We start from the raw sequence: 27,387 nt of genomic DNA, 5'->3' as shown, positions 1-27,387 counted from the left end.
CGTGCGGATGAAGCAAGACCAGGCGGGAAATCTGGTGAAAGTTATTAGGGATGGCAGCATCATGTCAGGACATTGAGGAGGGGAGGGCGTGACTGCTGTATAGGTGTGGACCAGCTCTTACATACATGTACTGTATATATATTTATCTCTGTGCTGACAGGAACATAAATCTCTGTCACTCAGGTACAGGGATAATACACTGTGCATCCAGGCAGAGTCTGCCAGACTAATCGCCATGAACCGACTGATCATCGCAGCTGCGCTCTGCTCTGCAGGTAAGTGTCAGCTCCTGGGACCACTGTACGGATTTAGTATGTCTCAACTACCACTAGATGGGGCTCTACTATAGTCGTATAACTACAGCTGGACCCCTCTGTCCTGCCTGACATCCAGGGTAAGTCCTGGGGTGGTACTATCTCCTATATAGCAAAAGGTGCTGGTGATTCTTTATATTACCCTGTGTCCTGGTGCCATCCAGCGCCTCAGTGCTCCTCATTTGCAAAATGTCAGCTCCAGTCTTCATGTACCAGCAATGGGTATAATAAGGTAATATTTGCAACACAAGGAAATGTGAAAATAGGGATCAGCACAGTTTATTGCGCACAAGGGAGAGTATTTCTCAGCTATGCCAGTCCACTGAATACGCCCCACCGCTCAGTCTGCGCTGCGTCAGCCCAGATGTTTGCAGGTCCTGGGAATGTTTGGGGTGGGTCTGAAATGCAGGTCTGTTTGTAGAAGTGAAATGAAGAACTGGAAAAAGTCCTATGGGCCCTCACTGAATCAGGGGCCCTCAAAATATGTGCCCCCTGGATGCTCATTGGCACATCCTTGCCCACAATATAAAATCTAATTTTTGCTTCCCCCCGCGATTGCCGCCATAATGCTGACGCTTAAGTCATTGACGCAGCGACTTTTCAACATTTTTCCACATTCCTAAACGGCCTCGCTCTTCCTGCCAATAATTTCTTACAGGAACTGAGTTTCCGACTTGTTTCTCCGCTGTATTTGCCTTCAGGTTAGTGTACACACGTGTGGTGAGAATATAATCGCCGTACTGCTATATCTCAGCTATTTACATTGGCTCTCTCTCATGCCTTCCTATTGTACTGGTACACGACAGCCTATATAACTCTGAGGTAACCTGAGCCCCCTATGTACAGCGTGCAGACTGCTCCTAATCCTCCTAACTCCCTCCTGTTTACATTCTACTCTGTACAAATATTATTGTATAATCACTGAGCTATTAAACTGTTTTATTACGTCTTGTTGAACATAGGTTTACCTGTATTACTGTCTTGTGGATTCTTTCATTAAGGTGCTTTTGATTAGGGACTATGATGTGAGGAGGGGAATGGAGGCAGCAGGATGCCACAGACTGAGAGTTATATAGTGAGAGGAGCAGGGTCCCCCCAGCAGCACAGAGTATATCAGGAGATGAGTGATGTGTTAGTGAGGGCAGGGCTGCATGTGACAGGGGCAGTGACATGATGTGAGGAGGGGAATGGAGGCAGCAGGAAGCCACAGACTGAGAGTTATATAGTGGGAGGAGCAGGAGCCCCAGCAGCACAGAGTATATCAGGAGATGGGTGATGTGTTAGTGAGGACAGGGCTGCATGTAACAGGGGCAGTGACATGATGTGAGGAGGGGAATGGAGGCAGCAGGAAGCCACAGACTGAGAGTTATATAGTGGGAGGAGCAGGTCCCCCAGCAGCACAGAGTATATCAGGAGATGGGTGATGTGTTAGTGAGGACAGGGCTGCATGTGACAAGGGCAGTGACATGATGTGAGGAGGGGAATGGAGGCAGCAGGAAGCCACAGACTGAGAGTTATATAGTGGAAGGAGCTGGGTCCCCAGCAGCACAGAGTATATCAGGAGATGAGTGATGTGTCAGTGAGGACAGGGCTGCATGTGACAGGGGCAGTGATATGATGTGAGGAGGGAAATGGAGGCAGCAGGATGCCACAGACAGAGTTATATAGTGGGAGGAGCAGGGTCTCCAGCAGCACAGAGTATATCAGGAGATGAGTGATGTGTTAGTGAGGACAGGGCTGCATGTGACAGGGGCAGTGACATGATGTGAGGAAGGGAATGGAGGCAGCAGGAAGAGTTATATAGTGGTATCATGCAGTCATTGACTTATAGCGTAAGAACCAATACTGTAGTAAATGTTTCTAGATCCACCTGTACGTTAGGGAATTGCATATGTTACAGGGATTCTGCAGTAGATATTGGAGATATCTGTTGGGGTTACCCTGTTTCCGATCGCAATAGGAGCCCCCATAGGTTTATTATGGGGGCTGCTATATTGTGAGATTTACCAGGTATACCGGAGCTTGGCCCCATCACATAATTTACTGGGAGAGGGATCTTTAGGATCCCACCCCGGTAATAGGCACTAGCTCATGCACAGTACGATGACATTTGATGAATACGTTCTGCAGATGTCAACATGTTCCATGTCGACATACCAACAATGTCGGCATCATAACTGTTGACAATGTGGTGTTGATCCCGCTTCTGCCATTTATTTTATTGCATCGATCTTTATATTAATGTCACTTGAATTGTTATATGTCAGTGATTTTGCACAGTACAAATAAGCCCCTTAGAGTAAATGCCGGAGCAGACTGGCGAGAGCGCCCTGCAATCAGTCACACGCTACCCCCGATCGCTGACACCATACACTGGCATAGGCATTGGCAGCGTGTCTCAGCGCTGTGATTCCTGTAGATAATTGGTACCTTGTATAATTAGTTGCGCCCATTAATGCTGGAGGAAGTAAATGACCTATAAAGGAGGATAATCGCTCCCATAAAAGATCATTACCCTCTGACCAGGTAATATTACAAGATCTATCATTAGTGCTGCCTGATCTTACATGTGACATGTGCGGTCACATCCGGACCCTATAGCCATGCGTGGCGCAGCCGGGTAACGAGCACTGCGACATCGGAACAACCCCTATCACATGTTTGGGCCCATACACGCTACAGTTGCTGCCCACTAGTAGGTTACTGTTCAGTAGTCATGTAGAGATGTATCTGGTCAGTGACGTGTGGTGAGGTAAATGGCTGGGGAGGCACTGGCAGTGACGTGCGGTGAGGTAAATGGCTGGGGAGGCACTGACAGTGACGTGCGGTGAGGTAAATGGCTGGGGAGGCACTGGGTGGTATCAGAGCCAGATTTACACATACATATAGGGCACATGTGGGCATTATACAAAGGGGCAGCAGTATATAGTGCTGGAAATTTGGTGTGATTTGATCAGGTATGAGCGGAAAAGGTAGACAGGGGAGGCAGTGCCTCACCTCCCATACACTATTTACTCCAGAGTTTTGACTATAAAATGATTAGAATAATACAAAGATATTTATAATATTTTCTTTATTTTATTTTTTTTTATTTTTATAGTAAGAACTGTTTTTATTTCCTTTATTGCAATGTATATTAATTCCTATTATCCTATTATGAATGTTTCCCTTGTGGATGTAACACCATGTTTATGCAGCTGATTACTGCACTTTGCTTTTGCATAAAGTAGTAAATAGAAGTGGTAGCGATAGACACATCCTGCAAGGACACTCCCGGGGTAGGACCACCACATTGCAGGGCCGTAGTGTGTGTGTTCCCCCCCGTTCCCACGTTGGTGCAGTCCATCTCTCCCAGCCCCCTCTCTGCTCTCCTGTGTTGCCTTCACACAACTATGTCTGTCTGTATTCCCTTTTAGGATGTAAGATCTTGCGAGCAGGGCCCCCGTCTCCTTTGCATTCTCCATGTACTTATGTCATCTGAGCCCAGTCATTATATAGTAGTTATGTATATTTGTCCTTATCTGTATTAGTATGTACACATGTAAATTGCCACATGATTCACCCCTCCGTGTGGCGCTGCGGAACATTTGCGCACGCCATGTAAATAAAAGATCATACTAAATGCGCTTGTGATAAAATGATAGTCGCCGGTATGCATGAATGAAATCGCAAGTGATCGCCCTTCCGGTAAGAGCTGTCCTTTGCAAATAGCGGGACCAGGGCCGGCTCTAGGGGTGTTCGACCAGTGCGGTCGCACAGGGGCGCCACCCGCAGAGGGCGCACCCCTCCCCAGCAACCCGATTTCAGCGGGACAGTACTGTCCCGCTATTCCACATGTGGGCCGAAGTGGCCCGTGGGTGGTCAAATCGGGAGGTTGGGGACCCCCACCGCTGCAGCTGTGCAGCGGTGCCGGACCCCTGAGTGTGAATGGATGCCGCGAGCATGCGCGTGGTATCCATTCACTGACGGGAGAGGGCTGGGGGAAGCCCAGCCAGTGACGGAGGGCTGGGCTTTACTTCCAGGCTGACGTTATTTGGAGCGTGCAAAGCGGGCACGCCTCCAAGTAACATCACATAGGGGGCGTGGCTTATGGTAAAGAGGCTACGCCCCCAATTTCGGTCACGTGTGTGATGTAAGGACGCCTTGTTAAGGGCCAGCACAGGGCGCTCCGACCCCTGGAACCGGCCCTGAGCGGGACTTCCGTGTTTATGACCCAGAAGTCCATGTGGCATCATTCTGCTCTTCTAGGGGGGAGTCCCGAACATAAGCCCATAGGTGTATATTGGACAATGCCGTCTAAAGATGGCATAGCCCACCGCATGCAAGCGAGAATGTATCGCATTCCGTGACTTGGGGGGTCTATTTACTAAGCAGTGTTAGGAGACAGAGTGAAAAGTGATAAGAAAGTGATAAGAAACCAGCCAATCAGCTCCCAACTGTCATTTTTCAAACACAGCCTGTGAGATGACAGTTGGGAGCTGATTGGCTGGCACCTTATCACTTTCTTATCACTTTTCACTCTCTCCTAACACTGCTTAGTAAATAGACCCCTTGGTTTTCGGAGGTTTGACAGCAATAAAAACACAATAGTGCATCCCGCCCAGTGGCATGAATTTCTGTCACTGCTTGGAGACTGGTGGCTTCGGCCCTCAGTCATCTATGGGCCCTTAGAATCTGCAGCTCCTTTAGTTCCACCATTTGACATTCCATCGCTCCCCCCAACATGACCCCGGAAATGGAAACGACCACTGTAGAATTCTGTTACACTTCAACGCTACCATTCAGCAAATCCGAACTGACATTGACCGTACGCGATCCGAGCCAGCCGCTGGGGAAATGAACGCGATCCGCTAGGCTTGCCACATGGAGGCACAAACACACTGGCCCAGATTTATCAACCAATGATATTCTTCTTATCCCTCGTTACTAATCTTCAAAGGTACTCCAACCAATCAGCTTCTGTCATTTTTCAGACACATGACAGTTGGGAGCTGATTGGTTGGAGCCCACTTAAGATGAGTGACGAGTGGTAACAAGACTATCCCCATTCAGCTGTATCTAACACCATTCCCAAACATTGTACCAGCTACCAGATATAATTATAATATGTACCGAAACTCTGTAAGGGAGGGGGAAGCCTCAGTTTCCCAGCATAAAATATACAATTATTCATGAATGAATAAAAGTTGGTGGCGTTCCATCCCATTGTGTAATGTGTATATGCAGTCATCATACTCAGCTCCTAATACTCCCACTGGGAGACTGTCCAATCCTCCTGCTGAGTAAGGTTCTATATATATATCACTATGTTATGACTTATGTTTAATAAGACACCTCATAGTTACACTGGGCACCCTCATTCTCCAGGCCCTTCTCCATATCCAGACGTCAGGGTGTCGACCATGCAGAAAATAATTACATTGACTGGAGCCAAACCTTGAGTCACTGCCCCAGAGATCGCTCACTGATAGATTGACTCTTATTAAGTGATAATGGCTGGATGCATTATCTGAGTCACTGCCCCAGAGATCGCTCACTGATAGACTGACAATGGCTGGATGCATTATCTGAGTCACTGCCTCAGAGATCGCACACTGATAGACTGACAATGGCTGGATGCATTATCTGAGTCACTGCCCCAGAGATCGCTCACTGATAGACTGACAATGGCTGGATGCATTATCTGAGTCACTGCCTCAGAGATCGCTCACTGATAGAGTGACAATGGCTGTATGCATTATCTGAGTCACTGCCTCAGAGATCGCTCACTAATAGAGTGACAATGGCTGGATGAATTATCTGAGTCACTGCCCCAGAGATCGCTCACTAATAGATTGACTCTTATTAAGTGATAATGGCTGGATGCATTATCTGAGTCACTGCCTCAGAGATCGCTCACTAATAGAGTGACAATGGCTGTATGCATTATCTGAGTCACTGCCTCAGAGATCGCTCACTAATAGAGTGACAATGGCTGGATGCATTATCTGAGTCACTGCCTCAGAGATCGCACACTGATAGACTGACAATGGCTGGATGCATTATCTGAGTCACTGCCTCAGAGATCGCTCACTGATAGAGTGACAATGGCTGGATGCATTATCTGAGTCACTGCCTCAGAGATCGCTCACTGATAGACTGACAATGGCTGGATGCATTATCTGAGTCACTGCCTCAGAGATCGCTCACTAATAGAGTGACAATGGCTGGATGCATTATCTGAGTCACTGCCTCAGAGATCGCACACTGATAGACTGACAATGGCTGGATGCATTATCTGAGTCACTGCCTCAGAGATCGCTCACTGATAGACTGACAATGGCTGGATGCATTATCTGAGTCACTGCCTCAGAGATCGCTCACTAATAGAGTGACAATGGCTGGATGCATTATCTGAGTCACTGCCCCAGAGATCGCTCACTAATAGAGTGACAATGGCTGGATGCATTATCTGAGTCACTGCCTCAGAGATCGCTCACTGATAGAGTGACAATGGCTGGATGCATTATCTGAGTCACTGCCTCAGAGATCGCTCACTAATAGAGTGACAATGGCTGTATGCATTATCTGAGTCACTGCCTCAGAGATCGCTCACTAATAGAGTGACAATGGCTGGATGCATTATCTGAGTCACTGCCTCAGAGATCGCTCACTAATAGAGTGACAATGGCTGGATGCATTATCTGAGTCACTGCCTCAGAGATCGCACACTGATAGACTGACAATGGCTGGATGCATTATCTGAGTCACTGCCTCAGAGATCGCTCACTGATAGAGTGACAATGGCTGGATGCATTATCTGAGTCACTGCCTCAGAGATCGCTCACTGATAGACTGACAATGGCTGGATGCATTATCTGAGTCACTGCCTCAGAGATCGCTCACTGATAGAGTGACAATGGCTGGATGCATTATCTGAGTCACTGCCTCAGAGATCGCACACTGATAGACTGACAATGGCTGGATGCATTATCTGAGTCACTGCCTCAGAGATCGCTCACTGATAGACTGACAATGGCTGGATGCATTATCTGAGTCACTGCCTCAGAGATCGCTCACTGATAGAGTGACAATGGCTGGATGCATTATCTGAGTCACTGCCTCAGAGATCGCTCACTGATAGACTGACAATGGCTGGATGCATTATCTGAGTCACTGCCTCAGAGATCGCTCACTGATAGACTGACAATGGCTGGATGCATTATCTGAGTCACTATTCCGAGACCGGCTCTCTGCAGTCACAGAGGACGCAGGATCCACTGACACCAATCGCTTTACCCCACACAGTCTGACATGTATTACATGGTTTGCGGGCCTAATAAGCTTATCACCCGAATACAAAATAAGCTCTGTATCTGTAATTATTTGCTCTACAAAAGGACAGGTACATCTTAGGTTTGTTATTGGCACTGAATTTACTAATTAATAAACCTGCAGATAGTCTTACAATTGCTAATGCAGCAATGTTTATAAACCGTGTCCTTGTCCTGCATTGTTCTGTACTGTTAATAATAACTCATTTATTTATGTAAGGCACTGCGGAACCCCTGTAGCGCCATATAAGTAATGGATAATAATCGTGAAGAGAACTATTCTTGTTTCATCACCTGACTTTACTTGTGCACCATTATCTCATTAATGACTGAGTGCCTGATTCAGCAAGGAACGCACGCTAGCAGACGCACCCAGCCGCTGCGAGAATATGCTAATGAATGGATACGCCCGGAGACCGCAGCACAAGATGCAGATGCCCAGCCCCATATTAATCAGCCCATCTCCCTTTACTCACAGCCTGATCAGTACGCAAGATAGCGTAAACATCGGTAACATCGAGAACCATCGCCCATATTTGCATAATAGTGGTTGACCAGACCTCGCGCAGAATCTTGGCAACTTCCTGTATGCACGGAGTCTCATCACTGTGATTAATTATGGATGCCCCTAAAATGGCGTCCAAATGCACGGGCACGTCTGCGTTCACCCGACCACCCCCCGTCACCACCCACAAACTGTACGTCCTCTCAATATCGGAAGGGGTCTGCGTACATGCTGTGTGTAGTCTGCGTACGCTTATCCGATCGCACTGGCTAGTTTGCGCACGCGCAGTGTGATGAATATGCATGCGCAGTGCAAAAACATCGGCCAAGTGCGTGCGTACTCTCACATGCGTTGCTTGCTGAATCAGGCCCTGAGCTCTCTAGAGATCTGCAGGACATTGTCCTTTCCTAGTGACTCCCCGGGACTTTTATATTCATATATTATACTTTATCATACCTCATACCTGCCTACGCTCCCGGAATGTTTGGGAGAGGACTGACTTTTCTAGGACCCACCCACTTCCCCAGAGTAATGGGCGGTATAGGGGACTCCGCCACTCGATTTGTGCTAACTTGTGCCGTAATGGCCCCTCCCCTATTAATGGCCCCTCCCTCGGTTGCACAATGATGTAGTTATGGCCATCGACAGCTCTGCCATCGATGGTGGGTTTTCCACCAACGGGAGTTAACCATCGATGGTTTAGCTGTGCATGGACGCAGACGGGGCCTCACCCATGTATATAGTGTGACTGTCAATCAACATTGGGGGACAGCCACAATCTTTCACCATCAGTGGCCTCACATCGATGGTGAAAGCACTTGCCATTACCATCATACCATCGATGGTTAATAACCATCAGAGGTTGATGGCCACCACCAATGAGTTTCTCAATCCTGAAGGAACAATTCCGCCCTCACTAAGGCATACACTCCCTCATACCCATGTTAGGAGGAAGCTGACAGCACCCTTGTAGTTGCTGTTATGTTATGTAAACCAGATGCCTGCCCACAGCGGCGGGAGCCATTTTGGGGGTAAATTTACTACGGTGAGAGTTTTTAGAAGTGGAGATGTTGCCCAGAACAATAACAACCAATCAAATTCTACATAACATTGAACTAGCACCTTCTAAGATAATAGCTAGAATCTGATTGGTTGCTATGGGCAACATCTCCACTGACACGATTTGAGATGAGTCGTTATTTTCCCCTGTGCAATTCCTCAGCCAGGAATTTTCCGTTTGTCTATCTGACAGTAAAGAGACACTCCGACATGTCTGTCACCTGTGGCGGGACCTGATAACCCTGTCATGCATGACACAAGCGTGAACTGCAGGAACACGCTGCTGGGGCCCCAGGCACAGGTATAGCTTTCATGGCAGAGAGCTGGGGCTGAGTCATATATCCTGAGTCACCGGGGAACCTGCAGGTTACAAAGAAGTTATATGAAGCACAAATATTATTATAGACAATACTGACCTGTTCTCTGTCTCCTTCCTCCCCGCAGTGCTCCAGCTGGTGTCGGCAACGACTGGTAAGACACCCGGGGGGCGGCTTGTGTCATACTCTGTACATACAAGGCTTTCTAAGCATCCAGCTCTCTGGTCCTCATCCGCATGATTCTGACACATAAAACGGGGGCACCCTCATGACCTGACGTCTGCTCAGTATAACAAAGCCCTACTTTATATAGGGGCCAAATGCAGTAAACAAAAATATTTCATGAACAAGATCCCATTAACCCTGATTACACCCATAGCAACATTTATACTCATTTATACACTAAGGGGCTCATTTATCAACAAGTTTTTTAATAGGCAACGAGTGATAGAACTTGTTGCGTATGATAAATGGTGCTCCAGCCAATCAGCTCCTAACTGTCATTTTTCAAACTGGTGACAGTTGGGAGCTGATTGGCTGGAGCATCATTATCATACGCAATGAGTTTTAAAACAATAAGGGGTCTGTTTACTAAGAAGTGTTAGGAGACAGAGTGAAAAGTGATAAGGTGCCAGCCAATCAGCTCCTAACTGTCATTTCACAGGCTGTGTTTGAAAAATGACAGTTGGGAGCTGATTGGCTGGTACCTTATCACTTTTCACTCTTCACTTTTCACTTCTCCTAACACTGCTTAGTAAATAGACCCCTAAGTTATTGATAAATGGGCCCCTAAATCTCTCATCTATGAACTGACAAGAGAGCAGGGCCCTCGCTCTCTGGGAATTAAGGGCCTGATTCAGAGCTGATTGCAATTAGCGCTCGCTCGTTCAGAAAAAGGGGGTGGCTATTCAAATGAACCGTTCGCTCCTTGCGGTCTGTTGCCGCCTCCATGTCTGAACGAGCGAACAAAACATGCGCTCGTTTATTTGATAAAAACGCCCCCTGGCCGCTCGCATCATACGTCATGTCCGCTATTTATTAGATTAATCGAGTACATCGGACAGCGTATGAACTGCTCGCTATTCTTGTGGTTGCTTTTTCCTACCACTATATTGCGGGCAGTTCTGGCTATAAAACAACCAAGTGACGTGGTCAATGACGCTGCTGTATTAATTATGCACACCCTTAAAACGCCCGCTTTGACCTTTAAGCACGCCTGCGTTCTGATCTCCACTCCCCGTTTTCAAGCACCTTCCCCTGTTACCACCCACATACGCCTCCTCCTGTCACTCAAAATAGCAGGCACTCGCTATATAGCAAACAAACGATTTTCGGCCGCACTGACTGGTTCGCGCATGTGTATTAAAAACCATACGCATGCGCAGATGTGCAAACATCGTTCCGAACGAGCGAGCGGCCGCTTACGAGCGGCTCTGAATCAGGCCCTAAGGCCCTGATTCAGAGCCGGACGCTCTGACAGAGCGCTCGCTCTGAATCAGGGCCGGGCTATTTTTTTTTTTTGAACAGCCTCCTGACCGCTCGCATAGCTGTAGCAACAGCTATAGCGAGCGGCCAGGAAGATGGTCGCGATGGTCAAGACCATCGCGACCATCAGGCTTGCGACGAGACCCTTGTGGTAGGGTCTCGTTGCCGCAAGCCCCAGAGAGATTTCGGCTCTAACAGAGCCGAAATCTCTCCCACTGACATCACTCTTGATGTCAGTGGGGCTGCCCCCAAACGGAGGCGTTCGCATGGGAATGCCTCCGTTTGGGCAGCCACCCCCCCGACCTGCCCACCAAAGGGGACGAGCTGTCACTCAACATCGACAGCTCGCCCCCTTTGTTGCGAGACCCAGAGCGACGGATTGCCCGTCGGTATCCGGGTCTCGCGCATGCGCACGATGGAGCCGGCTCCGTCGTGCGCATGCGCACTGGCCCACCATCGACCCGGTTGAGAGCGCACAGCGCTTGCGACCCGGTCTGAATCAGGCCCTAAGGGTCAAAGGGCCCAATTTAGCAATCATTTTTTACTAAAAGAATGTGAAAATAGGTGTTTTCACAAACTTTTCACATTATTTTTGTTTTACCTAAATGTATGAAAGGACAATTGAAGGAGTTTTTTGTAAATTCACATATTTTTAGTAAGCAGATTGCATTTCCCATACTTGTAATGGGAAATGTGATCTGCTTCAAATGTACCAAAGCAAATTGTTCAAATAAAAGTACCAACCAATCAGCTCCTAACTGTCATTCTGCAGGCTATTCTGCCTTTGCCACTTGAATGCACAACTGTGGGGAGTATAGCGGCACTGTTGACCTCCCAGATCTGTGGGATCTATACAGCGGTAGCACGATTTGAGCCGCTGGAGGGAGTTTCCTACCACACCCCGTTTGCTGTTTGTGGGGCTTGTGTAGACGCTGACGCGCTGCGCTGCGTAGCACATCCTAGCATTTAATTACCTGGCCGGGTCAGGAGCTACAGTTGCGGCACGGCCACAAGTCAATCGCCGGAGCGTAAAACAAGCCAGGATTCGTTACCAGCGTGCAAGCCAAAAAGGAGACTCGTTGCAGGTACCCATGAGTCCGTATATCAGGGAACCTCCTGCGGGTACCTATCACAGCCTCTTCAATTGGTGACTACCGTATACACAGTATATTTAAAAGGAAATTTTTTTTTTGTGCCGGAAGTCTTTTTTGTCTTCATTTGGACATTGGAGATTAAGGGCCGTATTCAATTAGGTGCGAAAAGTCAGTTTCTGCGGAAAAGTGTCGCCGGTGATGTCATTTCGCCATGCAAAAACTTTTCCCCTGTATTCAATTCCGGAGACTTTTCGTCTGTGCTGAATGGACTCGGCGAAAAGTTTCGACTATGTGCAGTATAAGTGTCGAAAAAAAGTGCAGAATTGGGGTTTTGGGGTACGAACATACGGAAACCACCCAGCACCCTTGGGACAGTCCCCCAAAGGTAAACTGTGTAAAAAAAAAAGGTTTAAAAAGTACTTAAGAACACCCCAAAAAAGCACTTTCATTTTGGGGGCGAATAATACCAAAGTTGGGGGACAAAATAGTCTCCAGGTGGGTCCCCAAGTATGCCCCAGGTGTTTTTAAGTTTGCAGGTGCTTGCGGCAGGTGGATTTTTTAAGTTTTTTAAAACGTCACTTTAGTAACTTTAAAATATGCTAGCACCCATTTTCGTGTCCCCCAAATTTGCTGGGGCTACTTATTTTCACACAAAAAAAAAACTGCTTGTGCAAAGACGCTAATTAGCAGCTATTTGAGAGCATTTAAGTACCCCAAATACCTTCAGTAGGGCTATTCAGGGGTATCCATAGGGGATGCAATCGGGAAAACGGCTGTCTTAATCCCGACAGGAGGCTTCTCGACTGCTTTATCCTGGCGAGGGTTAAATGACAGGCGTTAGGTTTAGGGCACCCGGGGGGAACTTAGGGTTAGGCACCCCCCGGGAGGGTTAGGGTTAGGCTAGGGAGAGGGAGGGTTAGGGTTAGGCACCCCCCCGGGAGGGTTAGGCTAGGGAGAGGGAGGGTTAGGGTTAGGCACCCTCCCGGGAGGGTTAGGGTTAGGCTAGGGAGAGGTAGGGTTAGGGTTAGGCACCCCCCCGGGAGGGTTAGGCTAGGGAGAGGGAGGGTTAGGGTTAGGCACCCCCGGGGGGTACAGGTTTAGGCAGCAGGGAAGGGGGGGTTAGGGTTAGGCACCCCCTCGGGGGACTTAGGTTTAGGCAGCGGGGAAGGGGGGGTTAGGGTTAGGCACTTACAGGGGGGATTAGGTTTAGGCACTTGGGGGAGGAGGTTAGGGTTAGGCACCCCTAAGGAGGGTTAGGGGGATAGGTTAGTTTTTACTTACCTGCGGACGAACGGGATTTCCAGCGCTGTCGGGCTTCCACTGCCGGGATCTCTGCTTCTGTCGGCCTGCCGCAGCCGGGATTCGAAATGCCGGCCAGAGGGACGGCGGTATTTCATACCGATTCCATCCATAGTGATCCCCAATGTCACTGCATCTTTTGGGGGGTGTCAGGCTGATTTCCCCAATTCTGACAGCACTTTTCGCCTGTTTGAGTTGCGTCAGGTCCCGTTTTCGCCGACTTCTAATTGAATATGGAGATAAGCAGGGACGCACCCGTAACTTTTTCGCATGGAAAACCAGCGATGTCAGCGAAAAGTCCGGCATGAGAAAAGTACGGGACTTTTCGCACCTAATTGAATATGCCCCTAAGTGCATGAACTAAACCTAGTATTATTATTAATAGAGGTTTATGGCCCACACCTAATGTGATTTCCCCTGTGCTTCAGTTACATTGTAGCACTTCCAACCAAGTTAGGAGATAAGATATGGCAACAGTATTTATTGTCTATTGATATGTTTTAGAAGGTGAACTGCAGTTCATACTGTTTGTATGTTGAATACATATTTATATTGTTTATAATAACAGCCTGGGGGATTTGTGTATAGACATTAGCACAGACACTATGGCCCTCATTCAGAGCCACTCGCTAGCGGCAGTACGCTCGTTCCGAGCGATGTTCGCACATCTGCGCTTGCGTACGGTTTTTAGTACGCATGCGCGAACCAGTCAGTGCGGCCGAAAATCGTTTGTACGCAATATAGCGAATGCCTGCTATTTTGAGTGACAGAATGAGGCGTATGTGGGTGGTAACAGGGGAAGGTGCTTGAAAACGGGGAGTGGAGATCAGAATGCAGGCGTGCTTAAAGGTCAAAACGGGCGTTTTATGGGTGTGCATAATTAATACAGCAGCGTCAGCGACCACGTCACTTGTTTTTTTTAACTCAGAACTGCTCGCAAAATAGCGGTTGAAAAAACCAACCACAAGAATAGCGAGCAGTTCATACGCTGTACGATGTACTCGATTAATCTAATAAATAGCGGACATGACGTAGGATGCGAGCGGCCAGGGGGCGTTTTTAACAAATAAACGAGCGTATGTTTTGCTCGCTCGTTCAGACTTAGAGGTGTGAACAGACTGCAATGTGCGAACGGATCATTTGAATAGCCACCCCTTGTTTATGAACGAACGACCGCAAATAGCGAACGGCTCTGAATGAGGGCCTATGTTTTTATGTTTTTATGTGAGGGTTTTTTGACAGAACCCCTCGGTTGTCAGCAGCAAGTTTCTATACAGCATCTGCTAAACAGCGCACCTTCCTTCATGTAATCCTGCAGGCTGTGTTTAAAAAGTGACAGTTAGGAGCTGATTGGTTGGTACTTTATCTCTCTCCACTCTATCTTTCTCCAAGCTTCGATACATTTCCCCCTATGTACTAAGCCTTGGAGGGAGACAAAGTAGACAGATATAAAGTGCCAGCCAATCAGCTCCTAACTGCCAGTTTTCAAACACAGCCTGTGACATGGCAGTTGGGAGCTGGTTGGCTGATACTTTCTCTCCATCCAAGGCTTAGTACATGGATCCCACAAACTGTAAAATCACAGGAGCTGATTAGTTGGCACATCCAATTTATCTCTCTCCAGGTCTTAGTAAATAGACCCCGTTAGGTCAAATTCTGTCAGTGAGTTGTACAAAACTTAGTGGCCGAATGTACAATGGTGAATATTATAAGGTAACATTTACTGTTTGCTCATTATGGCCAGTGCCCAAAGTGACCCTGTCACTGAAAATAATTCCTTACAGGAACCCCACTCTTGCCCGTTACCCCTCACAAACGTCAATACTTAAGGATGACGCCAATATACAATATATACAGTGCTAATTCTCTGAGTTCCTCTTTGCGCTGTGAGATGCTGGGATGGTAAATAACCTTTTCTGTCTTCCTCTGTAGTGTGTGGTAAGCAGGGACTGCACGTCAGGATTTATGGTGGAACCAAGGCGGTCCCTGGCGAATGGCCCTGGCACGCCACGCTGAGCTTCAAGGCGAAGCCGTTCTGCGGAGGGACCCTGATCGCGGATAAGTGGCTGGTAACGGCAGCACACTGCTTTGACCCGTAAGTTGGATGGATGAGTGCGGGGACTGTGCTGGTGACCTTACACCAGGAAGCCTTACAGCAAATCTGTCAGGTGTATGGTTAGTGGAGCCAGCATAGACCTCTGACTTGTCAGCTGTGTTGTACTATGTGCCCGATAATCCATCAGCTCCTCCTACAGCGACTTTTCCCTGTCTCTGGCAGAGGCAACAAGGAAAAGTCAGGACAGGTAGCAGTAAGGGAGCATCATTATTTTATCATCGTTTGGCGGCTTTAATTTAGTATTCTGAACTTTGTAGATAAGATGTGTACAGAGAGCCGCAGAGACCAGACTAAGGAGCCTGTGCATTGATAACCCCCTCTGTCCGGCTATAAGGAGTCAGTATTTAATGCCGTCGGCTAAAACCTTCCCCCCTAGTGCCTAACCCTAACCTCCCCCTGTTTGTGCCTAACCCTAACCCCCCCTAATGGTGCCTAACCCTAGCCCCCTCTTTCCCTACCCTAACCCTAACCCACCCGGAACTCTAACCCTAACTGCCATCTAACTCTACCACTAACCACAGCCTATCTCTAACCCTACCACTAACCACAGCCTAACTCTAACCCTACCACTATCCGCAGCCGAACTCTAACCCTACCACTATCCGCAGCCGAACTCTAACCCTACCACTATCCGCAGCCGAACTCTAACCCTACCACTAACCACAGCCGAACTCTAACCCTAACTGCCGTCTAACTCTACCACTAACTACAGCCTATCTCTAACCCTACCACTAACCACAGCCGAACTCTAACCCTAACTGCCGTCTAACTCTACCACTAACTACAGCCTATCTCTAACCCTACCACTAACCACAGCCTATCTCTAACCCTACCACTAACCACAGCCTATCTCTAACCCTACCACTATCCGCAGCCGAACTCTAACCCTAACTGCCGTCTAACTCTACCACTAACTACAGCCTATCTCTAACCCTACCACTAACCACAGCCTATCTCTAACCCTACCACTAACTACAGTCTATCTCTAACCCTACCACTAACCACAGCCTATCTCTAACCCTACCACTAACCACAGCCGAACTCTAACCCTACCACTAACTACAGCCTATCTCTAACCCTACCACTAACCGCAGCCTATCTCTAACCTTACCACTAACCGCAGCCTATCTCTAACCCTACCACTAACCGCAGCTGAACTCTAACCCTTACATCCACCCAACCCTAACAACAGCATAATTCTAACCCTAACACTAACTGATGTCTAACTGTAACCCTAAGCACAGCCTAACCATAACCTCAGCCTAACTCTAACCCCAGCACTAACCACAGCCTAACCATAATCCTAACCACTGCCTAACCCTAACCTCAGCCTAACTCTAACCATAACACTAACCACAGCCTACCCTATCAGTAACTGTAGCCTAACTCTAACCCTAAACTCAGCCCAACCATACCCTAACCCTAACACTAACCACAGCCTAACTTTAACCCTAACAGTAATCACAGCCTAACTGTAACCCTAACACTAACTGCAGCCTAATTATAACCCTAACCGCAGCCTAACCATAGCCTAACCCTAACACTAACCACAGCCTAACTTTAACCCTAAAAGTAACCGCAGCCTACCTCTAACCCTAACTGCAGCCTAACCCTAACACTAACCGCAGCCTAACACTAACCGCAGCCTAACTTTAACCCTAAAAGTAACCGCAGCCTACCTCTAACCCTAACTGCAGCCTAACCCTAACCACAGCCTAACACTAACCGCTGCCTAACATAACCGCAGCCTAACTTTAACCCTAAAAGTAACCGCAGCCTAATGGTGCATACACAAGGTCAGATATGACAGATGAACGATTGAACAATTTTTTTTCCAACGATTTGAACGATTGAACGATTTTTGACTGTATTAAAATGAATGGAATCGTCCAAATCTGACTGCAAACACATCAGATATCGTTATCTGACATACGGGAATGCGCATCGTTCATCGTTGCAGGGACACATGTCAGATATTCTTTCAGATATGAACGATTGAATGATTGTTAAAATCGTTATTATTCTAATCTGAAGGAAAATCTGACCGTGTGTATGCACCATAACTCTATCCCTAACTGCAGCCTAACCACAGCCTAACACTAACCGCAGCCTAACACTAACCACAGCCTAACTTTAACCCTAACTACAGCCTAATTCTAATCCTAACCGCAGCCTAACTGTAACCCTAACCGCAGCCTAACTGTAACCCTAACCGCAGCCTAACTGTAACCCTAACCACAGCCTAACTCTTGCCTTAACCACAGCCTAACACTAACAGCAGCCTAAATCTAACCCTATTACTAACTGCAGCCTAACCTTAACCCTAACCGTAGCCTAACTCTAACACTAACAGCAGCCTATTTCTAGCCCCAACACTAACCGCAGCCTAACTGTAATCTAACCCAAACACTAACCGTAGCCTAACTGTAATCTAACCCAAACACTAACCGTAGCCTAACTCTAATCTAACCCAAACACTAACCGCAGCCTAACTCTAACCCTAACCACAACTACCCTAACAACTGCAGCCTAACTCTAACGCTAACAGCAGCCTAACTCTAATCTAACCCTAATGCTAACCGCAGCCTAACTCTAATCTAACCCTATCACTAACTGCAGCCTAACTCTAATCTAACCCTATCACTAACCGTAGCCTAACTCTAACCCTAACCACAACTACCCTAACAACTGCAACCTAACCCTAATGCTAACAGCAGCCTAACTCTAATCTAACCCTAACACTAACCGCAGCCTAACTCTAACCCTAACCATAACCACCCTAACAACTGCAGCCTGACCCTAATGCTAAAATGGTCTGTTAATGTTATGACATTATGTTATTATTGTGAATGTCATAATTTTGACTATGGGCATGGCGGCCATGTGGACATTCTCACTACCTACCCATTGGGACTGTAGGCATTATATGTGTCACTAATGTATAATATAATATGTTTATGACCTGCTAGAATTGTGCCTCAAAATGTGCCTGTGGAAGATATAAAAGTCGCCCCATTGTAAGTCCTGACTACAGCGACCACGGCCAACAGGTCTTTTGCCAGGGTAAAAACATCTCTATCACCAACACGACCAGGGGAGTGTGCTGTTTACTATTCTCCTGTTTAATATGAGCCCTGTAATAAATACCATGCTTTTGTTCCCTCAACTTCAGGAGCCATTTAAGAGTTAATTGAGGCCCCAATGAGCAATATTCTAGCAAAAAAAAATCTGTTGTCCTAAATGCATGTTCTGTTGCAAAAGCAAACACTAGACACTTATAGATACCATGTGTGGGTAGTTCTATATAGCTCTAACTAATTAGTGAATATTCACGACCAGCATTGGATATATCTGTTAATTACTTTGACATCTGTCCTTCACAAAGCTGAGATGATTGGGGTTCTCTGTGGGATGAGCATTTATACCAAGTAAAAAGACTCCTTTATGGGAAGGGACAGTTTGGGACACTATTATATTTTTTGGAATTATCTTTTTGTTGTTTCCCATAGGAGATCAGCCTAATGCTTAAATACTATCATATATACAGATAAATGAATGTGTGGGATATATACCATATTACTGGATTATTATTAATGTAATATCATCAGAATATGCCCCACTGAGAAATATCATCGTGAGATTTACAATTGTGGAGCAAAATATTTACCCAATGTACCCAACACAGGGTTGTATATCTGAGCTTTACGAACACTGTGTGTTCTATGTCATTATTTATTATATTTTCGCCCTTTTTCTTATACTGTGTTACAAGTGTGCTCATATGGAATTAAACTGCACTGATTAAAGAGATAAGGACTCAGGGCTCTGGATCTATTAGATCCCTGTAGAGCTTATCAGACGCCATACCTGTGTATATGCTTTAGAATCTGATTCAGTTTCCTGAACACGCATATGGATATATTGTAACACATCAATTTTGACTAAATATATGTTGTTTGTTTGGTATATGTGTTTTGGGAATTATTTTAAAGGACTATAATAAAAGTTTAATTTTAATCAGTTAATAAAATATAAGAGTGTCCCACAACAAGATCCTACTTTTTCTTGGATACATAAATGATGGTAGTGGTGATGGCTGTTCTCATTCTTGTCACCACTAAATAATTTTTTTAGAGTGAGCGAAAAGCTCCTGTCACCCACTACAAATGTTTTTGGTGAGTCTGTAGGACCTTAGCCCCCATGCAGTGTTGTCCATGGTCCTGCCATCTCCTGCAGGAAGGCCTTCTGAGTTGGGAGTAAACGAAAAAAGACCAAGTAACTGCACTCCTGGAGAAACCATTCTGCACTGCAAAGGGGGGAACAAATACATTTATTATATTTGCAGGCAGGGTAAACACTGGCTGCTTCTGCATGCAGACCGCACATGCTGGACAGTTTTATTGTTACACAGCAATTCACAAGTGTGTTTCAGTAATTTGTTTATCTGCATAAGTCCATAGTGGGAGATCCATAGTGGGAGGTCCATAGTGGTTGATCCATAGTGGGAAGTCCATAATGGGAGGTGGGAGATCCATAGTTGGAGATTCATAGTGGTAGATCCATAGTGGGAGGTTCATATTCGGAGAGCCATAGTGGGAGATACATAGTGTGGTGGTCTATAGTGGGAGATCCATAGTTAGAAGTCCATAATGGGAGGTCCATAGCAGGAGGTCCATAGTGTGAGGTCCATAGTGTGAGGTCCATAGTGTGAGGTCCATAGTGTGAGGTCCATAGTGTGAGGTCCATAGTTGTAGATCCGTAGTGAGAGGTCCATTTTGGGAGAGCCAGAGTGAGAGATACATAGTGGGAGAGCCAGAGTGGAAGATCCATAGTTAGAAGTCCATAATGGGAGATACATAGTGGTGGTCTATAGTGGGAGATCCATAGTTAGAAGTCCATAATGGGAGGTCCATAGTGTGAGGTCCATAGTGTGAGGTCCATAGTGTGAGGTCCATAGTTGTAGATCCATAGTGAGAGGTCCATTTTGGGAGAGCCAGAGTGAGAGATACATAGTGGGAGAGCCAGAGTGGAAGATCCATAGTTAGAAGTCCATAATGGGAGATACATAGTGGGAGGTCTGTAGTGGGAGATCCATAGTTAGAAGTCCATAATGGGAGATCCATAGTGGGAGGTCCATAGTGGGAGGTGATCCATAATAAGAGAGCCATAGTAGGAGGTCTATAGTGGGAGATCCTTTATGAGTGATCCCTAGTGGGAGGTCCATAGTGGGAAGTTCATAGTGGTAGATCCATAGTGAGAGGTCCATATTGGTAGATACATAGTGGGAGGTCTGTAGTGGGAGAGCCATAGTGGGAGATCCATAGTTAGAGGTCCATAATGGGAGATCCATAGCAGGAGGTCCATAGTGGGAGGTCCATAATGGGAGAGCCATAGTGGGAGGTCTGTAGTGGGAGATCCATAATGGGAGATCCATAGTTAGAAGTCCATGATGGGAGATCCATAGCGGGAGGTCCACAGTGGGAGATCCATAATAAGAGGTCCCTAGTGGAAGTTCCATAGTGGGAGGACTGCAGGGCCACAGTGGTGCATCTGTTTCATCATTCTATTCAGGACCCTGTAGAATAACAGGGAATGCTATGAACTTCTTCTGACCTACAGTATGGCAATGTTCTTTTTTTCTATGAAGTACCCCCACAGAGACCATAGCTGTCAAACGGGACCCCAAGCAATGGGCGGTGCACCTGGGATTCTCCAGAATGGGGTTTATCCCTGAAGAGAGTTCGGCAATCACTGTGGTACCTTCCAGGATCTTGCTACATGAGAACTACACAAACTATTTCCAAGGAAATGACATAGCCCTGGTGGAGCTGTCTCATCCAGTCAACTTCACGCGGTTCATCTCCCCTGTCTGCCTCCCAGAGACCGATCACCGATTCCATCTGCGCAGCACCTGCTATGCCACCGGTCTCCAGGATGTGCCAGAAGGAGGTAAGCAGAACTTTAGGGGGGAAGAAAGAAAATGTGGCAGCCACATGGAGAAGGACACAAAAAGACACAATAATGTCTCCCATTTTCCATCTGTTCCTCCATATGGTTCCTCCCCGTAACACACTTTGTTTTTACTGACTGATCACTGTGTCTGCCTTGCACTTACCCTGCTACTGCGTCTCACTCTCTTAGTGCCCTTGGACAGTGAGAGGTACCTGGAGAAAGTGGCCCAAACACTGATTGGCTGGAGAACATGTAACTGCATCTACAACACTCACATTAGGCCGGAAGAGTCAAATCCAGCAAAACCCGACATGTTGTGCATATTGGAGAGTGATGGGAAGAAGGGACCCTGTGTGGTACGTACATTGACCTGTGACATCAGTGACTGGTGGAATTAGGAGGACCCGTCCTTTATTTGTATTTTTCCTGACCTTAGCTTCTATTTTCAGGGTGACTCTGGCGGCCCTGTGGTCTGCAATGAGGATGGAACCTGGTTTCTTGCTGGAGCCATCAGTTTTTCCCAAGGGTGTCATCTTCGCGACAGTCCCACTATCCTCACTGCTGTTTCCTCCTACCAGGACTGGATCAGCCGCTGGACTGACTCTACAGCAGCCTTTTCCCCCCAGACTATTGTAGTAACCGATGATGTGGATAATGACACCTGTAGTGACCTTCTCAGTAATAAGACCTCAGGTAACTTCTGGCATTACAGATACCAGTCACAATGTTGGAATTACAGATATAGTGTTAGGGTTAGGGCTAGGCTGCAGTAAGGGTTAGGGCTAGGCTACAGTAAGGGTTAAGGTTAATGCTAGGCTGCAGTAAGGGTTAGGGCTAGGCTGCAGTAAGGGTAAGGGCTAAGCTGCATTAAGGGTTAAGCTTAGGGCTAGGCTACAGTAAAGATTAGGGTTAGGGCTAGGCTGCAGTAAGGGTTAGGGCTAGGCTACAGTAAGGGTTCGGGCTAGGCTGCAGTAAGAGTTAGGGCTAGGCTGCAGTAAGGGTTAGGGCTATCACAGTAAAAAACATTATATTGACATGCCGACTGTAGACATGCACAATGTTGACATTATGGGATGGAGTCGGCATCACGGCATGCGGGATGCCAATGGTCTAAATACCGGCGACGAAATCCTGGCAGGCCGGGATCCCGGCACCAGTATCCCTGCACCGGTATACCGACCATCGGCATCCTGAAGGTAAGTATCGGGGTGTTAGGGGGAGGTTTGGGTTAGGGTGCGGGGTTAAGGTCAGGCAATAGCGGAAGGGTTAGGGTTAGGCACCAGAGAGTGAGTGTTAGGATTAGGGTGCAGGGAGGGGGAGGTTAGGTTTAGGCACAAGGGGGGAGGTTGGGTTTAGGCACTGGGGAGGGGGTGTTAGGCTTAGGGTGCGGGGAGGGGGAGGTTAGGCTTAGGCACTAGGGGGGGGGAGGTTAGGGTTAGGCAGCGGGGATGGTTAGGGTAGGGCAGTGGTTCCCAAACTGTGCGCCGTGGCTCCCTGGGGTGCCCTCGGGACACTTACAGGGGTGCCTCAGGTTGATGGTCCAGCACCAAGTCAAATTATTTAAGGTCAATGGAATGTAAATATGTGGACAAACAGCAGCTCTAACCTGTTCAACACCACATAACTGACCCTAAGGATGACAGGGAAGCACCATTTACTTCACTTTACTACATTTTTTTCTGAATTTCTCAATAACAAACATTTGGCCCAGGGGTGCCGTGATAACAATGCTGATACTCTAGGGTGCCGTGATAACAATGCTGATACTCTAGGGTGCCGTGATAACAATGCTGATACTCTAGGGTGCCGTGATAACAATGCTGATACTCTAGGGGTGCCGTGATAACAATGCTGATACTCTAGGGGTGCCGTGATAACAATGCTGATACTCTAGGGTGCCGTGATAACAATGCTGATACTCTAAGGTGCCGTGATAACAATGCTGATACTCTAGGGCACCATGATAACAATGCTGATACTCTAGGGTGCCGTGATAACAATGCTGATACTCTAGGGTGCCGTGATAACAATGCTGATACTCTAAGGTGCCGTGATAACAATGCTGATACTCTAAGGTGCCGTGATAACAATGCTGATACTCTAAGGTGCCGTGATAACAATGCTGATACTCTAGGGCGCCATGATAACAATGCTGATACTCTAGGGTGCCATGATAACAATGCTGATACTCTAGGGTGCCGTGATAACAATGCTGATACTCTAAGGTGCCGTGATAACAATGCTGATAATCTAAGGTGCCGTGATAACAATGCTGATACTCTAGGGTGCCGTGATAACAATGCTGATACTCTAGGGGTGCCGTGATAACAATGCTGATACTCTAGGGGTGCCGTGATAACAATGCTGATACTCTAGGGGTGCCGTGATAACAATGCTGATACTCTAGGGGTGCCGTGATAACAATGCTGATACTCTAGGGGTGCCGTGATAACAATGCTGATACTCTAGGGGTGCCGTGATAACAATGCTGATACTCTAGGGGTGCCGTGATAACAATGCTGATACTCTAGGGTGCCGTGATTCAAAGATGTTTGGGAATCACTGGGGTAGGGGTTAGGGTAGGGGGATGGGAAAATACTTACCATGCATTTCTATGGGTGTCGGGATTCTGGCTGTTGGGATGCCACTGTCGGTATTCTGACCAGCAAGATCCCGACAGCCGGGATTTCATACCCAACCAAACATTATGACCATGTCAGCATTCAGACCATCTCAATATTCTGGTGTCGACATTCTGAATGTTGACATTTTGTAGCACCCCTGAGACACTCAACAGCTTCTTAATGACTAGTCTTACAGCAAGTTTATTTATTTACTAACATTTACTTACATAGCGCCAGCATAATCCACTGCGCATTACAAACGGGAACAAAACGAGACTGAATAATAACAGGGAGGGGAAGGAGGGCCCTGCTCACAATCTTACAATCCTTAGGGAGATGGGATTCGATACACAAGGATAAGCAGTACATAATGCATATTACTCCAGCCAGATTGCAGAGGTTACACGTTACATACAGATTGCAGAGGTTACACGTTACATACAGATTGCAGAGGTTACACGTTACATACAGATTGCAGAGGTTACACGTTACATACAGATTGCAGAGGTTACACGTTACATACATAGCTACATGATCGCTCAGCCATTAGGGGTTATTAATCCTAGAACTCATAATTTTACACAACAATTCCTGAATGTAGCATATTATGCAGTTCCCAGAATAAAACTAATAAAATTATTACATTATCGGAAAATAACTGATATATATTCTAGGTTAACACAGGTCATTACACATCTACTAGTGGACAGCAGGATAGTCCTAGGACAGCACTGTCCATTACACATCTACTAGTGGACAGCAGGATAGTCCTAGGACAGCACTGTCCATTACACATCTACTAGTGGACAGCAGGATAGTCCTAGGACAGCACTGTCCATTACACATCTACTAGTGGACAGCAGGATAGTCCTAGGACAGCACTGTCCATTACACATCTACTAGTGGACAGCAGGATAGTCATAGTATAGCACTGTCCATTACACATCTACTAGTGGACAGCAGGATAGTCATAGTATAGCACTGTCCATTACACATCTACTAGTGGACAGCAGGATAGTCATAGTATAGCACTGTCCATTACACAGCTACCAGTGGACAGCAGGATAGTCCTAGGACAGCACTGTCCATTACACAGCTACCAGTGGACAGCAGGATAGTCCTAGGACAGCACTGTCCATTACACATCTACTAGTGGACAGCAGGATAGTCCTAGGACAGCACTGTCCATTACACATCTACTAGTGGAAGCAGGATAGTCCTAGGACAGCACTGTCCATTACACATCTACTAGTGGACAGCAGGATAGTCCTAGGACAGCACTGTCCATTACACATCTACTAGTGGACAGCAGGATAGTCCTAGGACAGCACTGCCCATTACACATCTACTAGTGGACAGCAGGATAGTCATAGTATAGCACTGTCCATTACACACCTACTAGTGGACAGCAGGATAGTCATAGTATAGCACTGTCCATTACACATCTACTAGTGGACAGCAGGATAGTCATAGTATAGCACTGTCCATTACACAGCTACCAGTGGACAGCAGGATAGTCCTAGGACAGCACTGTCCATTACACAGCTACCAGTGGACAGCAGGATAGTCCTAGGACAGCACTGTCCATTACACATCTACTAGTGGACAGCAGGATAGTCCTAGGACAGCACTGTCCATTACACATCTACTAGTGGACAGCAGGATAGTCCTAGGACAGCACTGTCCATTACACATCTACTAGTGGACAGCAGGATAGTCCTAGTATAGCACTGTCCATTACACATCTACCAGTGGACAGCAGGATAGTCCTAGGACAGCACTGCCCATTACACATCTACTAGTGGACAGCAGGATAGTCATAGTATAGCACTGTCCATTACACATCTACTAGTGGACAGCAGGATAGTCATAGTATAGCACTGTCCATTACACATCTACTAGTGGACAGCAGGATAGTCATAGTATAGCACTGTCCATTACACAGCTACCAGTGGACAGCAGGATAGTCCTAGGATAGCACTGTCCATTACACAGCTACCAGTGGACAGCAGGATAGTCCTAGGACAGCACTGTCCATTACACATCTACTAGTGGACAGCAGGATAGTCCTAGGACAGCACTGTCCATTACACATCTACTAGTGGACAGCAGGATAGTCCTAGGACAGCACTGTCCATTACACATCTACTAGTGGACAGCAGGATAGTCATAGTATAGCACTGTCCATTACACAGCTACCAGTGGACAGCAGGATAATCCTAGGATAGCACTGTCCATTACACAGCTACCAGTGGACAGCAGGATAGTCCTAGGACAGCACTGTCCATTACACAGCTACCAGTGGACAGCAGGATAGTCCTAGGACAGCACTGTCCATTACACAGCTACCAGTGGACAGCAGGATAGTCCTAGGACAGCACTGTCCATTACACATCTACCAGTGAACAGCAGGATAGTCCTAGGATAGCACTGTCCATTACACAGCTACCAGTGGAAAGCAGGATAGTCCTAGGACAGCACTGCCCATTACACAGCTACCATTGGACAGCAGGATAGTCCTAGGACAGCACTGTCCATTACACATCTACCAGTGGTCAGCAGGATAGTCCTAGGACAGCACTGTCCATTACACATCTACCAGTGAACAGCAGGATAGTCCTAGGACAGCACTGTCCATTACACATCTACTAGTGAACAGCAGGATAGTCCTAGGACAGCACTGCCCATTACACAGCTACCATTGGACAGAAGGATAGTCCTAGGACAGCACTGTCCATTACACATCTACCAGTGAACAGCAGGATAGTCCTAGGATAGCACTGTCCATTACACATCTACCAGTGGTCAGCAGGATAGTCCTAGGACAGCACTGTCCATTACACATCTACCAGTGAACAGCAGGATAGTCCTAGGACAGCACTGTCCATTACACATCTACCAGTGAACAGCAGGATAGTCGTAGGATAGCACTGTCCATTACACAGCTACCAGTGGACAGCAGGATAGTCCTAGGACAGCACTGCCCATTACACAGCTACCATTGGACAGCAGGATAGTCCTAGGACAGCACTGTCCATTACACATCTACCAGTGGTCAGCTGGATAGTCCTAGGACAGCACTGTCCATTACACATCTATCAATGGTCGGCAGGATAGTCCTAGGACAGCACTGTCCATTACACATCTACCATTGGACAGCAGGATAGTCCTAGGATAGCACTGTCCATTACACAGCTACCAGTAATCAACAGGAGAGTTGTAGGACAATATAACACTTTACAGCTGTACTAGGGGACAGCAAGTGGGTCCATGACATGCAATGGTCATTATATACTCTCCCAGGGAACA

The 27,387-nt window shown here is 47.0% G+C and overlaps 1 protein-coding gene across 1 annotated transcript in view; it reads left to right on the top strand.

Moving 5' to 3' along the window:
- The first annotated feature begins 235 nt into the window (after positions 1 to 235).
- The window catches only part of PRSS53 (serine protease 53), a 35,327-nt gene continuing 8,175 nt past the window's right edge, over positions 236 to 27,387 (top strand). The window contains 6 exon segments of the mRNA XM_088463810.1: positions 236 to 275; positions 9,636 to 9,662; positions 15,319 to 15,485; positions 21,163 to 21,451; positions 21,644 to 21,810; positions 21,904 to 22,147. Coding sequence (XP_088319936.1) covers positions 236 to 275; positions 9,636 to 9,662; positions 15,319 to 15,485; positions 21,163 to 21,451; positions 21,644 to 21,810; positions 21,904 to 22,147 — 934 coding nt within the window.

The sequence above is a fragment of the Taudactylus pleione genome, unplaced genomic scaffold, assembly GCF_031769625.1.
Source record: "Taudactylus pleione unplaced genomic scaffold, aTauple2 ptg001463l, whole genome shotgun sequence".
NCBI classification, from domain to species: Eukaryota; Metazoa; Chordata; class Amphibia; order Anura; family Myobatrachidae; genus Taudactylus; species Taudactylus pleione.
Note: the sequence above shows the minus strand (reverse complement) of the source record. Positions and strands in the feature narration are given on the sequence as shown.